Source organism: Python bivittatus, unplaced genomic scaffold (genome assembly GCF_059951505.1).
Source record: "Python bivittatus isolate LINGU-HERP-01145 unplaced genomic scaffold, Pbiv_v1 ctg000080_np1212, whole genome shotgun sequence".
Classification (NCBI taxonomy): domain Eukaryota; kingdom Metazoa; phylum Chordata; class Lepidosauria; order Squamata; family Pythonidae; genus Python; species Python bivittatus.
This window is the reverse complement of record NW_028277035.1, coordinates 14,300,650-14,318,603: the sequence shown is the minus strand read 5'-3', so window position 1 is coordinate 14,318,603 and position 17,954 is coordinate 14,300,650. Positions and strand designations below refer to the sequence as shown.

General features: G+C 42.3%; 2 protein-coding genes across 2 annotated transcripts in view; one reads left to right on the top strand and one right to left on the bottom strand.

Moving 5' to 3' along the window:
• Positions 1 to 1,877: 1,877 nt before the first annotated feature.
• Positions 1,878 to 17,197, top strand: RTBDN (retbindin). The gene is made up of 6 exons (XM_088133595.1): positions 1,878 to 2,086; positions 12,409 to 12,576; positions 12,954 to 13,038; positions 13,267 to 13,395; positions 14,511 to 14,607; positions 15,540 to 17,197. Exons 2-6 carry the CDS (start codon positions 12,411 to 12,413, stop codon positions 15,834 to 15,836), a joined length of 774 nt encoding a protein of 257 aa, XP_087989721.1. The 5' UTR covers positions 1,878 to 2,086; positions 12,409 to 12,410; the 3' UTR covers positions 15,837 to 17,197.
• Positions 8,753 to 17,954, bottom strand: part of RNASEH2A (ribonuclease H2 subunit A) — a 63,475-nt gene continuing 54,273 nt past the window's right edge. The window contains exon 10 of the transcript XR_015794718.1: positions 8,753 to 11,414. The gene's annotated coding sequence lies outside the window, so the exon portion shown is untranslated. The remainder of the gene's footprint in view (positions 11,415 to 17,954) is intronic.

Genomic DNA, 17,954 nt, shown 5'->3' with positions numbered 1-17,954 from the left:
GCATTTATTTTTGCTGCTATTAAAGTTCATTTTCAGCCCACTTGTCTAATCTTTCAAGATCCATTTCAGTGTTGATTCTGTCTTCTGGAGCTGTAAGCTCAATGCGGAAGTCTCCATAGAATGCAAAGGCAAACCATTTTGTGTCATGCCAGGAAAACTGCACTATACTATGGTCTCCTCGCGAGAAGCAGCTGTCCAGAGCATGCTGTAAGTGGGTGATCTTCCGTCCTCTCCTTATCCAGAGAAGTTTCATGGGACTGGTCTACTTGCTGGTCCTTTGGTCATGGCCATGGTGTCATCTCCACTTGTTTGGGGGCTAGCTCACCATTCCTCACCCAGAAGTCCTGATCTTGAGTGGTTTCGCATGGCATTGTTGTCAACACAGCTGCCCAGAGTCTGGCAAAGGAAGAAAATCAATGTAATAGAAGCCACACCATTAAAATCCCCATTATCTTGTCTGATTTTGACAAATTAAGCAGGGTTGGACTGAATGTATACTTGAATGAGAGGCCAGGAGCAAAGCCCAAGGATGTAGCCAAATTAACATCTCAGAAAAAGGCAACAGCGCATTTCCTCCATGTTGTGGCCATGAAACTACATGAATGTGTCCATGAAGTCACCAGGAGTCAAGCTTATTTACTTTAAAGCAGTAGGACTAGCCCTCCAGTCCAGCCAAATGGAAAGAATGTGATGTTTTAAATGGAATTTACTGTTCCTATTATGCTTTTGAAGTGCATTATATTCCTTACTCTGTTTCAGTTTAGCCCTGTGAAGTGAACCATAGTTGTTACCATGTTACATGTAGGCAGCGAGAAACGTGATGCTGAATGCCAGGCACCTGTGCTGAGCTTGGTAGAAGTGAGACAGGAGCCAATGGCATCAGCCACATCCCAAAGACTCTCATTTTCATTAGGGCCTAAGTGGTTGTGGATGACAGTCCACTCACATGTGTCCTGCGAGATGCTTTGAACATTAGATGTCACTCCTCATTTTTCTCAGCTGATCAGCACCTCCAGCAGCAACTTAACAACATGACAGATGTCTCAGCCTCTGATGATGGGTGAGTTTGAACCCAGCTGAGTCCATAAAGCAGTCTTCTATTTCCAGTAGCTGAACCGCATCAAAATGTGAGATCAGACCTGCTGGATCAGACCAAAGGCCAGTCTGGCAGAAATTCCTGCAGGCCCAAAGCTGCGTCTCGCATTTTAAAAAAGCATCACGCTGCAAAGACTCAGTTTCCAAACTACTGAGGAACAAAGTGAAATAGTGGCCTTATATAAGAATGGTTGCATAAATAAACACATTAATTTTGTGCAGCTCTGCTGATCCTGCCATTGCATTGTAACCACCTAGAATTGTATGATGTGAGAGGTAGGTAGATAGATAGATAAACAGCTGCGTAAATAAATAAGTTAATTTCATGCAGCTCTGTTGATCCTGCCATTTTAAGAGCAGAAAGAAAGATCTTAAACAGAGATAAAATGCAGTCTGCTTATGCACACTAAAGAACTTTCCTTTTCCCCTGATTACTTCGAGTGAGGCAGTAGGTCCAGGTGGTGACACGTAATGCCTACTGGTGATGGTTAAACCCAATTACTACTTCTTTTTAAGGATTAGATAACTTCATCTACCGGTGGCTGTCGTCTAAATAAATGGAAAAGGTTATCCCTCCTTCTGCTGAGGACAGAGACTTGTTATTGGGGACAGCGCGAGGGTCCCTGGGCCCGATCCAAGACGAAAGTCTTCAGCGGAGAAAGTCTTTTATCGTTTGCCCACCAGGCGCCTCTTTGGGAGCCTATCCGAGGCCTGTCGAGCGGGCGTCTAGCGGCGATTGGGACAGGCAAGCGAGCGCCAGGGGGACGGGGGGGGGGGGGGAGAGGGTTGGTATATTGCCGCAGCGGCGGTGGCGGCAGCTCGGCTTCGTTGCTCCAGAGCAGAGCGCCGTGGGAGCGGCAGCAGCGACGCAATTCCTCCCGGTTCAGGATTCGGAGATCGGGGCTCGTTCGGTCGAATCTCCCGAGGCGGGAACGAGGCGAGACCAGAGAGGGAGAAATAATTCTCACTGTGCAGCTCGCGCGGCTTCCAGGTAGGCGTCTCGCGAAGCCGCGGGCGTCCGATGCCCTGCCAGAACTGCGAAATTCGTCGGGGTCGAGGGGCGACTCGCATCCTCCTCGGCTTGCAACGCAGCCCACAGAAGGCTCCGGGGGGGTGCAAGAAGGCGAAGCCGGTAGAAGTGGCTGCGGGGGGGGGGGGGGCTCCTTGGGACGCGGAGAAGCCAGTTCGGTTTCCATCGCGGGGGGGGGGCGCTGAAAAGTTAACCCTCCACTCTCTGCAGACCCCACCACCACCACCAGCAGCAGCATCGGGTTGGGGACCGCTGAAAGTAGAGGTGTCTTTTTTCTGCCGCGCCTGTGATAACGTGCGGCTGCAGTGCGGGTTCAATCCCCGTCTGAAGGCTCCTGAAGACAGATCGGGGTCCGGGGCGCTTGTTTTTCCGAATCGATTTTTCCGAAGGAAGAGAGAGAGAGAGAGAGAGAGAGAGAGAGAGAGAGAGAGAGAGAGATTCTGCATGTATCAGCTTTAGGCTAGGCTCAAGAAATTTCAGGGCAGGGAAAAGGAGAAACTCTTGCTCGGTCTTTCTTCCTTGGGTATCAGGAATGGGTGTAATTTTCCTTGCCCACCTTGTTTTAACTTAAAATAGCTTTGGACGCATTGTGTACGGTGGGTTTGGCGCTCGGATGAAATCAAAACCGTCGCTTTGCAGAGGTATAACCAAGGATAAGACGGGACCGCTCACTGGTATAAAGCATGCATTAAGGAAAATCTGCTAATGTTTGTAAAGTATGGGTGTAATACCAAATCAGTTCACTCATTCGGTATGGTGCAACAGGGGGATCTAAGTATAATCTTGGGCTGCAATTTAATTTAGGGGATTCATTAGCATAACCTATTGAAAAGCATTTTAATCCATTAAAATAGATCCTACATATAGAATATTCTACAGAAGGATTTTCAAAAACTCTTGTGAGTGATGAGGCATCATCCACTATTCCAAGATCGCCAGAAAGTTTATTTTTTGTTTATTTATTTAGACAGTTTATATGGCCACCCATCTTACATATGAACTCTGGGCAGCTAACAACAAAAAACAAAAACAACATAATAAAATCTCTAATACTCAAACAAATTACACCACATTAAAATAGTCATACTATGATCGCCCAGGCATCATAAAACTCCATCACACACACCCTACCTATTTGGGCTTGCTCCACATTCTCGCCCAACACCTGGGAGAAAAGCCAGGTCTTCACAGACCTCTGGAAGACCAAGACAGGTGGGGCCCTCCAGATCTTGGCGGGGTGGGTACCATTCCTCTGGGCAGGCTCTGCAACATAACCTCTCCACCCCCACCCCTTCAAAGTAAAGTGTGCGTAATTGAGTTTATGTAGAGTTAACTTCGAAATAAATGAAACATAATTCATGAGCAGGTCTTTGTTGGCAACAGTTTTAATAGAACCTGCATCCTACTGTAAGTATGGCACTCTATGATGGTTATGACAAGAAGCTTCTGTAACTGTGGGGAGCTGAAGATGATTTTCAATCAAAATGCATGCACATCTATGTAGGTGACTAAGATTTTCTTAAAAAGGAAAAGATGCCCTGTGTTTGTGAAGGGCACATAGTTTCTTAATTAACTATTGTGTTGAACAGCATGGATCCTAAATAAGCAAGGTTTACTGAGCCAATTTTTAATAGTGTAAATTTTAGATTAAGAAAATAAGCAAATATATGGAATGAATTAAGAACTTCATGTTACTTGAAAAAATGCTCAAAGAAATGGGCATGCTCTAAAGTAAGCACCCATTCTTAATTCATTCTGCATATCTGCTTACTCTTCAATCAATAGATGGTGGTTTAGTAAGAATGCAGTCATATACGCAGTGGTCTGGAGAGAAATTCTATTGAACTACAGTACTGTGCAAAAGTTTTAGGCAGGTATGAAAAAATGCTGTAAAGTAAGAATGCTTTCAAAAATATGTATTGTAATTGTTTATGTTTATCAATTTACAAAATGCAAAGTGAGTGAACAGAAGAAAAATCTAAATCAAATCAATATTTGGTGTGACTACCCTTTGGCTTCAAACCAGCATCAATTCTTACACTTGCACACTTTGTACACTTGCACAAAGTCAGGGATCTTGCAGGATTAGAGTCAGGTGTATGATTAACCAATTATACCAAGCAGGTGCTAATGATCATCAATTTCATATGTAGGTTGAAACACAGTCATTAACTGAAACAGAAACAGCTGTGTAGGAGGCTTAAAACTGGGTGAAGAAGAGCCAAACTCTTCTATTAAGGTGAGGCTGTAGAGGACAGTTTCATGTCACAGGTCATACACTATGGCAAGACTGAGCACAGTAACAAGACACAAGGTAGTTATACTGCATCAGCAAAGTCTCTCTCAGGCAAAAATTTCAAAACAGACTGGGGTTTCAAGATGTGCTGTTCAAGCTCTTTTGAAGAAGCACAAAGAAACAGGCAATGTTGAGGACCGTAGATACAGTGGTCGGCCAAGGAAACTTAATGCAGCAGATGGAAGACACATCATGCTTACTTCCCTTTGACATTGGAAGATGTCCAGCAGTGCCATCAGCACAGAACTGGTGGAAACCTGTGGGACCCAGGTACACCCATCTACTGTCCGGAGAAGTCTGGCCAGAAGTGGTCTTCATGGAAGAATTGTGGCCAAAAAGCCATACCTCTGATGTGGAAACAAGGCTAAATGACTCAACTATGCATGAAAACATAGGAACTGGGGTGCAGAAAAATGGCAGCGGGTGCTCTGGACTGGTGAGTCAAAATCTGAAATATTTGGCTGTATCAGGAGGCAGTTTGTTCACCAAAGGGCTGGAGAGCAGTACAAGAATTACTGTCTGCAGGCAACAGTGAAGCATGGTGGAGGTTCCTTGCAAGTTTGGGGCTGCATTTCTGCAAATGGAGTTGGAGACTTGGTCAGGATCAATGGTGTCCTCAATGCTGAGAAATACAGGCAGATACTTATCCGTCATGCCATACCATCAGGGAGGTGTGTGATTGGCCCCAAATTTATCCTGCAGCAGGACAACGACCCCAAACATACAGCCAATGTCATGAAGAACTATCTTTGGTGTAAAGAAGAACAGGAGTCCTGGAAGTGATGGTTTGGTCCCCATAGAGCCCTGATCTCGACATCATCGAGTCTGTCTGGGATTACATGAAGAGACAGAAGGACTTGAGGCAGCCTACATCCACAGGAGATCTGTGGTTAGTTCTCCAAGATGTTTGGAACAATCTACCTGTCAAGTTCCTTCAAAAACTGTGTGCAAGTGTACCTAGAAGAATTGATGCTGTTTTGAAGGCAAAGGGTGGTCACACCAGATATTGATTTGATTTGGGTTTTTCTTCTGTTTGCTCACTTTGCATTTTGTAAATTGATAAACATAAACATTTACAATATATATTTTTGAAAGCATTCTTACTTTACAGCATTTTTTCATACCTGCCTAAAACTTTTGCACAGTACTATATATTAGACTTCCTTTTAGATAAGGATGTTTATAGTTATAGATTCTATAAACATTCCATAAAGAATGTTCATTTTTTGTGTATGATATGTTATTTATTTTCCATGTGCAAATCAATGTATTCTATAGAATATACTGGCAGATATTTATGGATCCCTGAAATTTGAAAAGTGAGTTGCTACATATACATGGTGCAGGGTTGAATTATTTGAGTGAAATTATAACCATTTATCCTGAGAAGGAGAAAAACACCACACCTATTCTATTCCTTGTGTATCTGTCTGTTTTTGATGCTAGAAATAAGAACATTAAAATGTTGGAATTCAGTTTTGTCCATAAGCCTACTAGAATATTGTCAATACATAATCAGGAAAAGCACTTTATGATCAGAGGAATCTTTTGCTCTGATTTAAACCAAAAAACCAAACTCTGGAAGTGAGCTTTGATTCAAATTAAACCCAAATTAGGATGCTCTTTTTAGAGCTGTGGATGGAATCCTGTTAATTCTAATCTGAACTGATTCACTTTGCCGATCTCTGGGACGTGTCTCGCAAATCAGACTTGTTCATAAAACACTCCAGAAAAATGAGCAGGGGAGTCTAATATTCTTGATATGCATGTATGGGACTTTTTATTTCTAAGGGTTGCCCTCTTGGGTTCCACTGTGATTACTGGAGGAACTGATCACTGTAATTGCAGGAGCAAGGATGACAGTTGCTCAGGAAAACCTGTCCCTAATCTGTGTTGGGATTGAGGCTATCAGTATTTTCCAGGCTCTGTGCCAGGGAATAAAAGGACGGTTCATAATAAAGCCATGTGAGAGCCACTGTTCAATGTCAGCCAAGAAAGCAAGGTTTAATAATGGATGACCCCTTTGTGCTCCTAGGCCTGGAGAATATCCTTCCACATAAAGCTCTGGGAGCCAGTTTGGTCTAGTGGTTAAGGCACCAGGCTAGAAAGCAGGAGACAGTGAGTTCTAGTCCCACCTCAGGCATGAAAGCTGGCTGGATGACTTTGGGCCAGTTACTCTATCTCAGCCCAACTCACCTCACAGGGTTGTTGTCCTGGGGAAAATAGGAGGAAGGAGTATTAGGTATGTTCACTGCCTTGAGTTATTTATAAAAATAATAAAGGCGGGATTTAAAAAATTGCTAAATTTAGCCATTTAGCACTAAAGTGAACAGAACTGGGTCTTGTTGGGTGATTAGGATGGCAATCTCTTGAAATTTGAATTAATTAAAGCTAGTCTTATAAACTATGATGCCAAGAGTTATTTTCAAATGTTGCGTCTCCCACCTTCCAGTTTATGGCATTATTGGTTTCAATGGGCAAAGTAACAGAAGAGAAAGCAAATTACATTTGTATAAGATACAATAAGAAGCAAGTGTGTAAAGTCAGTTTAGACAAATATTCCAACTCCAGGTCTCTGAGAATTCAAGAAAGACCCCAGAACTGGGATTGCTTACAATCAAATGGGGAATCCATGAAAATTGAGAAACTAATAGAAACTTGCTGAAATAAACTTGAAAGAACTGAATTCAAATCTATGGCTACTTGGAAAGTTCCTGGCTCAGTTTTGATGATCTGATGCCACGTTATGGTTATTGACAAATACTTACCAGCTCTTCCACAAGCAGACCAGCTAACATAGCACAGATGACTCTAGTCATTTGTTTAGTTTGTCATCTGAAGCTGGAATTATGGCTTGTCCCTTTTCAAACAATCCAGAGGTTGGGGGGGGGGGGAACAGAAATAAGGAAGAGGCAGAGGTTTCTGCAGCAAGCCTTGATAACACCAAAAGGATGAAATATGTTGGGCCATCACAATGCAAATTCTGCCTTTTTGTACACATAAGTACACAAGGGGTGGAGTTTGTGCATAAGACAAACTGCATCACTTCCCTCCCCTTTGTGTGTACATGGATACCCATGACAGGAGGAACTACCATTCTCCTTTATAACTGACCTCAGTACTGTATGTGTGGGTGTTGTATTGAAAGGTAAAGACTCCTCTGAGTTAAGCTTGACTCCTGGGGATTTCATAGGCATGGCATGCAGTTTTCTTGGCAGCATGAAAAGTGGTTTGCTGCTTCCTTCCAGGATATCTTTCAATCTCCCAATCTAAGCTACAGCCCTGGAATTTCCGGGTAGTCTCCCATCCATGCACTAGCCAGACCTGATCCTGCTTAGCTTTTGAGCCCAGACAAGGTCAATTAAGTGCTGCCACCTATTGAGGTAGAGGGAAAAAAATACTGTCAAGTACTTTGAGCATCAAAACAACTGGTAATTTGTATTTTATGAAGCAAAGCTTATGAGACAGGGCTTGAAGTGGAAGCCCAGGGTTAATTAATGACAGCTGAAACAGAGAAATGACCAACACTCAGTTTGGAGTAATAAATGCAGATAGGATGATTCTGCACTGATGGTTCTCCCACCCATGGTTTTTCAAAGCAGCTGTAGCACCATTTTTTCATGTGTGAACTTTCAAAGCTTTATTGATGCATCTGGGTAGAAAGAGGTCCCTGAGATCTTGCCACAATTCCCATCCCTATTAATCTTGTCCTGGAAAGTTTAGGAGAGGCTGCAGGAAACTCAATTCACTCTCCTTTCCCAGACAGCTAATCAGTGGGATTTTGGTTGAAAATGAGGCTTTTATCTCCATCAGCTGCTTTGTTTCTCCACTGTTTCATATCCTGTAATGTAGTTTTTTTTTTCTCACCACCACCATTAATTTTCCATACTCTGCATGTACATTCTTCTTCAGTTTTTATGTTTTTTAATGCTAAAATGCAAGAGCCTCAACAAAACATGAGATGAACTAAATTAATTTGACATCATATATATTAATGTTTTACTTTTTTCTTTATGGCTTGGAATTGCAGTTTATTTACTGCTAGGTTGTAGAGATGGCACCATAATTGCTATGATAGAACTTCTTCTAATTGGCTGCAGATATCTCACTATCACTAAAAGATCTGTGACCTAAAGGGGATATACTATTATGAGATTCTGTTTGAATTAAACTGATGGAAATTAAGCATTTTACTCTTAGCATCACAACTAACTCTTTGGTCTTGGAGGGATCCCTCTGAGGCTTGAAGTGTTTAGAGGTCAGAAAATACTGTAGTGTCACCTTTTTCTGAGAATATGAATTCTTGAGTCAAGATTTCTCTCACATTAAGAAAGATAGAAGAAACTGTCCATGTAAAGTCAGTTATTCTTCCTCCCATATTGCTGAATGGTTGGAGATGAAGGTGAAGAGATCTGGACTATGCAAATACCTGTGCCAAGTCAAGGGTATATGGAGCCCCTATGCCAGATTGACAGATAGTGCCAGTGTTCCACACGCTGCTCCCAGGTTTGGCTTATGGTCACTCACTCACACACTCACAGCCTGTTGAGGCACGCGGATCTTGTCAGCCCCCCTTGCTTTCTACCTGGGTTTTCCAGATAGGTGCGGCTGGAGCAGACAGACACACAGCCCTGGTCAACAGCGGGGAAATAATTGGGGATACACACAAATCACTTCCAACCGAACACTGGGGCACAAGAGGTTCTTTGTAATACATGGAGACCCAGTGAATTTAAAGTAACAGCAAAACTTTACTGGTTGCAAGGTACATTTGCTCTTTCTCATACACACACACGCACGTACCCATGTCCTTCCCAACTAGGCTGCCAGGCACTAGTTAGAGGGAAGGAAGCCACCAAGTCTGGATGACTCAAATGACCAAGACGACCCAGAGTGGGCGGGCTTAGTGCCTGCTTCATCTTTAGGTTATGGCAGCTTCAGCCTAGTCTCACACCAGCTCCTGCCAATGTGAAGATTTGCATTTTTAGAATGATTCAGGAGCAGAGGCGTTGGTGCCCCCTAAACTTTGGCACCCTAGACCAGTGCTTACTCAGCCTTACCCTAAAGCCAGCCCTGGTGAATGGTGACAAAGATGGCTAAAAAGCTGGGGAAAGGAAACATTAGTTCTAGTTCTATGGGACGTCACTGGTTCTTTCTCTCTACTTTCTTATGCAGATTAGTGGATGACCTCCCATAGCTCTGATGCCTGCATCATGCAGGTTGAATGTTACTCAGGTTGAACTAACTCATAGGCCAAATTCACACATTAAGATATATTTCATGATGTGGCTTGCTTGATTTAGTCTTAGCATGTAGGGTGAACCTACCCATTAGGAAAAAAAAACTTGATTTTAAAAGGGACCATGTAAATTTTAAAAATAAATAAAATTGAAGATTATAAACCATGACTTATGATTTAGAGTGCTAGATAAACCCAATTCATTGTGTTTTATTCAAAAAGCATACTTGAGAACTCATGGCATACCACAGTATGCGAACCTGGCCAAAAATATGGTTTATTTGATTTTGGTTTAGCATAGTGCTTGAACTTAACCAATTAGGTTTATTCACCAACTCATGGTTAAAGAAACAATGGTTTGATATGAGGGAATCAGATCATTTTGTACATGGCTTAGACGGGAAGCATTACAAAAAATGGCTTTATTCATTGTCCATTGCTTCTGAAACAAAGATCTTTTGTCAAATTTCTGCATCCTAATACTTAAGATGACTCTGTTTCTAGGAACCTGGAGATCTAGCTTCGTATCTCACCTTATTTCATGGACTACCTCACTGAAATCTGATACAGCAAAGGAAAGGATGGGGTAGAAAGTCACCTTGCCTTGAAAATAGTTGCTGCTATAGTGAGATTTTGCCCTCTGGCACACTTAGTTCAAAGACACAACAACAAAAGCAGCAGGGAGTATGGACCAAATGGGTTTTGTTCACCAATATTTGTTTCTGAAAAGAAATCCATATATATTTTCCCCTCTGCTAGAAAATAAACAGCAGAGGATATTTGGAACCTATAACTTGGAAGTGGGGAGACCTCTATTTTTCTTCTATCATTTTTGACAGAGGTTCACTACTTTTCAGGACCTGCAAGGCTCAAATTGTAGGAAGTGTGTGAGGAATTTGACAGAGGACAGGAAGAAAGATAACATGCTAGAAACCAAAGTGATTTCTGAATGTCAAAGATGCACAGCCTTTTTGTCTATGTCCCCAATATTTGGATTTCATTAACTTGATTGCTCATGTGGTTAATATTTCTTGGAGTGGAAAGGGGTTGCCAAAAAACTAAGATGCAACATTGGAAAAATAAATTGATACTTGACATGCTGCAGTGGCAGACAGACAGACAGACATAGATAATATATAGATTCTTTGTCAAAGTTTAAATTAGTTGTTTTGTTTGCAATTACATATTGCCATGAACTTTTTTCTTCTCTAATTACATATTACATGTAATATGTAATTACACCTCTCCCAGTTTTGTAGTTGTTACCTTTGAAATATATCAAACTCGGTATTTACATTTCTTGTTGCTGTCATAATATTTTATGAATTTAATAAAACAAAAATAAACAGCCAAATTTGAAAGAGGGTGTAGAAGCTGTAGCAGGGAGCGGGGAGCAGGAATTGAGATATGATGGACTTTATGTTTGTCCATTAAGCATCTTACGCCTCTGCTGTTTCTCTGTCTCTAGTGCTATCAGCTTCACTACATCCTCCTTCCTTTTTTTCACAGTTCTATTGCAATGCTATCTCCAGGCTTATTGGAACACTTCGCAAACATTAATTAAAGCCCACCTCTTCCCACAGATGAGACGCTGAGAGAGAGAATTGACACACACAAGATGGAGACAGGCAGGCTGGCTGGCTGTCTGGCTGGCTGAGCAGTGCTGATGCATTGATACTCCCAGTCAGCACCAGGCTTTCTGACTGACCCTTAGAATCTGTTCTTCATCTGTGTTTTGTTTTGTTTTTCATTGCCTGAGGAGGAAGAAGAATGATTGCTAAATATCTGAATGAGAACTTTTCAATCCAAAGCAGCAGGAAAAGTAGAAATGGAAGAGATGTCAGGTGTGGTCTCAAGTGCCCAAGTTTTCAACACTCTCATATTGAGACTGTATTCCTCAGATGGATCAGAGACTTCCCTGGGTTTTTCTGCTGAAAATTGTCCCCTCCCTCCCTCCCTGTTATTGAACCTGTCCCTCAAGGTGAGGTTTACAGCCAACAGCAGCCAAGAGGGTGTTCATTTCAGGAAAATACCATTGCCAGCCAGACTGCATTCTGGATCAGGGGCATGTTTATAACTGGGACACCTCTCCACCCATTGCTTGTGACATCCCATTTAGTTAAGCTCTTCAACAGTGATTTTTATGTCAAGTCATAAAGCAATTGGCACTTTCCACAGCATGGCGATTTCCACCTCCAAACTGGTGTAGGCTGAGCCCCTATGAAAACTTCAAACCTCTCCTCTTCACCCACCTAGTATAAATCTCTCCTGGAAGTGCATCCTCCCCCCAGTCTCATGCTTCGTTACGTAAAGGGGCAACTTGCTTAAACATTTCTAAATTTCTCCATGAAGATGGAGGTATCGTCTCACACGTTTTCTTAAGAATATCTTCTCTCTCTGCTGGTGTTTCTCATGCCAGCTAGCCCTAATCTGGGTGCTGTAGAATTGCCTGCAGTTGGCTGCCTTGAATTACCTAGTGGACAGCTGCAGATGTCAAACAGTGAACAATGGGAAGAATGTAATTGCAGCCTCTTAGCAGCTTATCAAGAAAGAAAGAAGATTCAGGGAACTGTTGGGCAGAGATGGAAGTATGATATATCCAGGGATGTACAGGGGGAAGATATATCTGGGGGGTGGGGGTCTGTCTCCTGTAACCTGATTGGCTGGTTGACATGCTTGAAAGCAGAGAAGCAATCCTATGCATACTGATTCAGTTTTTCCTTGTTTCCTCTACCCTTGATGTTCTAGTCATGAGAGGTGGTGGCCACACCAATTGGATCATGGTGATGGCTTTGGCATTGATCATGTATTGGGCCAGTGCAAAGGACATAGAAAATCACTGCTTGCCTGGAGGGAAACATAAAGCCAATCCAAGCCCAGAAGGACAGTTGGGTGTCTGCCAGATTTATGCAGAGAGTAAGTATTACTCCTCCGTAGAAGCTTGTAGAACTATATGGTGGGGAGAGAAAATGAGGGTGATGTAGGATGAGGGAGGAATATAAAATATCCATAATATTACTATGAGGATGATTTCAATTTCAAGACCACCTGACTCCATAGCAACTCTGGGTGCCTTACAATCAAAAAATTAAGAAGTAAACAAGATATGTCAAAGAAAAAGAATACAACCGTTGACTTGCTGGGAATTTCTATAACCTGGTTACTACTGTGTTCATCTGGGATCCATCTTCCTGGATCTGGACTGCAATTGCTGGAGGGATAGTTTGCCAGAAGGCTAACAGTTCCTCTCACTCCAAAGAAATGGGAGGTGCTGACAAGGTGTCTTCCTACAGATGCCTGTTGCTCACCAGAAGTTGCCCAGGAACTTTCCAAAGCCAATGCCAGATCCTGGAATCATTGTGGGAGCCTCAGCATCAGGTCAGCCCCAAGCCTGCTCTTCTGCAAAGAAGTGGGCCCCACCAGTGTCAGTCATGGGCCCTTCTTCCCTATGGGCTGTGGAGCTGGGCCCTGTCTCATGACCTTTCCTCAGCCAGCCTTACTGACCACTAAGCACCAGGATGGGGGGAGCTGCTGCCCAGCTCACGTTTTTCCCCTGCATCCTAGGGTCAATATTTATGCCTGCTGTTGTTTCGTTCCTTTTCGCAGATGTGAGGAGTACCTTCGGCAACTGGATTGTTTCTACCACTGCTCCCCCACTGCTGCTCAATGGCCTCATCCTCAACAACCCACAGCCCTGCTGGCTGTGCCCCTTTGCCAGAGTTTCTGTGACCAGTGGTAAGTTATCATGCCTCCACATCTAGAAGAGGCCATCCTGCAAGGGAGGAAGAAATAAGTACAATACCTCTTGGAGGCTGGAGACACTAGAGAAACTAAACAAATGGCCCTATCTTCTTTTCTGTAACTGAAGGCATACAGACACACATTAGTCTAAATAGGACCACGATCCTTTACCTGCTGATCTGAGAAGAAGAGACCATCTTTCTGAAGAGATACACGTATTTAGGCCATTATTTAGATTGTGTTATTTTGGACTACCATGTTTGGGCTGCAAAAATTTGGACAAGTACTAGATGGCAGCAAATTATGTCTTTGCTACTATCTACCAGAGAACCAGATTTTTGCAACCCAGATATAGTAGCCTGATATTGTTGCAATGTGATTTTAGGAGTTCTAAAAGTGAAAGGCATAGGCACTTCTCTTACATCACTTTAAGCCATTATGTGCTTCATTTGGTTTTGATTCAATGTATTGTATGTAATTGTTTCAGCTGTGGTTTATTCAACAAACCATGATGTAATAAACCATGGCTTAATGTGAAGTATGAAGGTCATATGTTTCCCTGATCCTTAAAAAGACAAAGCTTCTTTACGTTTGGAGAACTAGTGTCCTATTTTCTACCAGTTCAACCCTGCTATTAGGGGAAATATATCTATAAAAGTTGTATTTTCCTGACAAGATAACGCATTCCATTCTGGAAAATCAAGATCAGGCAAAAAAGGCAATTTAGGTTTGGAAGTCTGACTTGGGTAGGAAGGGAATACAAATGTTGTTTGGAGGACAATCCCATATTCTTGCTTTTATTATTTTGTTACTCAATGTGATAAAATTTAAAAAATAAATAAATGGGGTGGGCGGTCAGAGAAAGGCAGAAATGCTATCACCAACTAGTATTAACCTAGCAAGTGAAAGAGGATGTAGGTGGTTTTTTGGTTGAATATAGAAACCTGAGATCCTCTCCCGAACTGAAAAGGATGGGGGCTACTCTGGGGAGTTTCAGCTTCACATTTCGAGTTAATCGTAAATCCCATTGAGTGAATTTGGGCCTGTCACCATTGAGTCAAATGCCAATGAGCTGTCTTTCTTATTTCCCAAACTTATTGTCCACTCAGGTACAATGCTTGCAGAGAAGATCTGACCTGCCCTGGTAACTGGCACTGGGGAGCTGATAGACATAACTGCAGTCAGGAACGTCACTCTTATGGCCAGGTGAGGACACTAAAGGTGCTGCTTAACCTTGAGCAGAACAATCCCTTCTGTTGCTGTAGCCTAAAAGTAGGTGTACCTTTCTGGCCGAGGGCCACTTTCAGCAGTTATTGGAGATAACATTCCATAAAGTAGGTAGAGCCAGAGCGAAGGAAGAATTGGGCAAGGGCAAACATACACACAATTTAACTAAAGCCACTTCCGGTGATTAATCTTCAGCTTAATAGTTTCCCCCTTCAGAGGTGGGGGGGTGAAAAGTACAAGATCCTTAAGCTATGGAGTACATTAGTTTCAGAAATGTATCAAACCTAACTTCAGAATTAAAACAAATGTTTTTATTCCAAGATTTGTGAAACTGTATGCATTGGATGAGATCATAGCATGTTTATGTGAGGGAGCATATGGTATATGTTTGTACAGGTTTGTACTGAAAATGATGCGTAGGCTGTGGCTTCCGAAACTGAAGCATGCTTGAGAAGAGTAATTGTGGAAGGTGGGGAGAAAAACAGGAACTGCGTTTTCCTGAAAGGCATCCATTATATTAAAAACCAGTCCAAAGATTTCAGTGCTAATGAAGTCAAATTGTGTGGGAAAATTGTGTGGGAAAATTTTAACTCGTATGACATAGTATTCCCACACAGAAATATCAGTTATATTCTACACAACAAGGAATAGAATAATCACCATGTGGGGACATGAGCATGACTTCCGAAATAAGTTAAGTCACAATGGCTCTCATGTTTAGAAATCAAGCCATATTAGACTGCTCAAGTTCTTGATGTCATGCATTTTTTGAGAAGACTGCATACTTTTCACACTCCTAGGTTTCCAACCTTCAGAATTCATTCCAGTTGGCTTTCACACCTGAGTGGGGTTAGACCAGTACCCTAGAAGGAAGAAGTCTTTTGTAACATGGGGCCTCTTTCTTTTCTCAGATGTACAGGGATGGGAAGGAGCTGTGTGAGAACATCTGGGATGATGCTTTCACAGTCAGCACTGACCCCTGCCAGTGCCTGATGCTGGGTGCCTCTGACACAGTCTTCTCCGCCTCTTATTCTCACCTCAAAGAGAGCAACGGCCTGAAGGAGGCAGACATCAACAAGGAAGGCGAGGAAAGAAAAGGCCATGGGAGCCCTTGCACAGGCAACCTTTTGCTCCAGCGCCTGAAAAGGAATCTGCGGAAACGTTCTATTTTTGTGGAAGACATGGAGGGAAGTGGAAGTGGATTCTAATCCAAGGTAGCCATTCCTTCCAGAAGAAAAAGCCCCCTCTCCAGTGATTGCCTGGGGCTTGGGGGGATCGCTTGTGATCTATGCAATTCGGTTACATCCCATACTACCAGCTTCCTGCCATCTTGTACAACTCTGTGCATCTCATGGCATAGGCTGTGAATCTGGCACCTTCCAGGGCTCTGAGCCCTATGCCCTAGCAGTAGAGTTTAGACCATGATGGCACCTCATCTCTTAGGAACTTGCCTATAATCAAGGTTTTCCTTGAACGCTCAGAGTAGAAAAGGCGCTAGAGAACAGTAAGCATTTCCCTCTCCATATTCTTTGTGTCCTAAGAGCTGGCCCAAGGAAGAATCATTATAGAAGGCAAAAGGCAAGAGCAACCTTCATAGGCATTGGCTGAAGGAAAATATTTGAAGGGAAAAGAACAAACAAGGCAGGGGGGAAGTGAAATAATCAATGCTGGAAAAGTTAGCCTCAGTTGTTGCCATGGTTTCAAATACAATTGTAAATAGGATTCATGTAAAATGGAAGGATGTTCCTGAGCATAAAATGAAAAGGGGAAAATAGGGAAGAGCACTATCCATAAGGTTAGATTAGAAACCAGCATGGCAGCGTTTACTGTTGCGATTATATGCTGGAAAGCAACGGTTATTAGGAGACCATCACTGCTAGGTTACTAAACTGGCTTACACCCAGAATTGAATTTATTTTTCAAAGCAACCCCATCTGAGGGGGGGTGGGAAGAGAGAGGTTGTGCAAAAGAACATTAATAGTAAACAATCCATATATCAAGGAAAAAGTTACACATAGCATCCAAACAGAAGTGGTCAATGTAGATATATGCCAGTCAGAAAAGCATCTAATCAGTGGTGGCAGTGAGACTCCAAGTGTTGGCATGTTTTTGCCCATCACATCTTTACATAGTGCTCCTTGAATTTCACCCAACCAACTCATCTTCTCCACTCTAAACACTATACAAATCCCCTTTATAATATTGTACACCCAAAACAGACCCACTTCCTTTCATCTATCCATCCTTATTTATTCAGCTGCATTTCACACTCTTGTTTGTTTACCTTGGCTACGCTTACTGCAAATTTCACATTATGGATTGGTTCAAACCTAATAATATTGTGGGGAAATTAAAAAAATGGAGTGTGCATGTTTGTGTTGTATTATGAGAATATGTAAAGAAATCAGTATAGAGGACTGGATCTTAGTGATTATTCACTAGCAAGAATGCAAGTGTGCAGCTCTGAGAAGAATCTCTGTCCAATTGATCATACACTAGATAAAAAAGGAGTGGTAATATCATGAAACTTTGCCAATACTCTCCTGGTGCAAAGGCTTATGGGATACCAGGCATTTCTGGAGAAATTGTATATTCTACATTCCCAAAAAGGTGTACGTACTACTGGAACCACAGATAAGATCTGACCAGGGAAACAGCCAACTGGGCTAAGTGTGTAATGACAGTATGGCCAATGGCAAATTAAACAGAAATGAGGTAAATTTCTATTCATAGTTCAAAATACTCCTTTCTGATGATTCACACATCATAAACCAGTTTACAAAATACGGTGGCTGTGGTCACACAATGCATGAAGGCATACTGCCATTTGGGCAGTTGGCATTGTAGTAAAAACATTATTTTTTGAAATGACACACAGGGTCTTTATGTAAATAATGGTCTTTCTCCCACTATTCCACTTGATAACAATTAGAAACCAGAGGCCATCCAGATGTTGCTGAATTACAACTCCCAGTGTATCTCATCATTATCAATGTTACCTGGAGCTGCTGGGAATTAGAGTTCAACAGCATCTGAAGGACCACAAACTATCTATTTATGGACTACACTAACCTTTCAGGATTGGATTATGTAAGCCTGAAATAGGATTGTTATGTCCTACTGAACAGGTCATGTTCTATCACTGCCAAGGAGTGATACCACAAAAATGACTTAGCCTCTGCGCAAAGGGAAGGGTGATGGAAAGCCTGGAAATTCATTTAGACAGATGAGAAGGGAGGATGGATATTCAAAAGCAAGTACACTAATATTCACCTACTTCAAAAGAGGCTTGGTAGAGAAGCAGATCTTGGAAGCTCTTGAAGAGA

Bases quoted from the DNA above. Each gene is read 5' to 3' on its own strand.
- RTBDN (XM_088133595.1), top strand. From the start codon at position 12,411: ATGAGAGGTGGTGGCCACACCAATTGGATCATGGTGATGGCTTTGGCA. The intron at 12,577-12,953 runs GTAAGTATTACT...GTCTTCCTACAG, and splicing joins CTGCCAGATTTATGCAGAGA to ATGCCTGTTGCTCACCAGAA. The intron at 13,396-14,510 runs GTAAGTTATCAT...TTGTCCACTCAG, and splicing joins CAGAGTTTCTGTGACCAGTG to GTACAATGCTTGCAGAGAAG.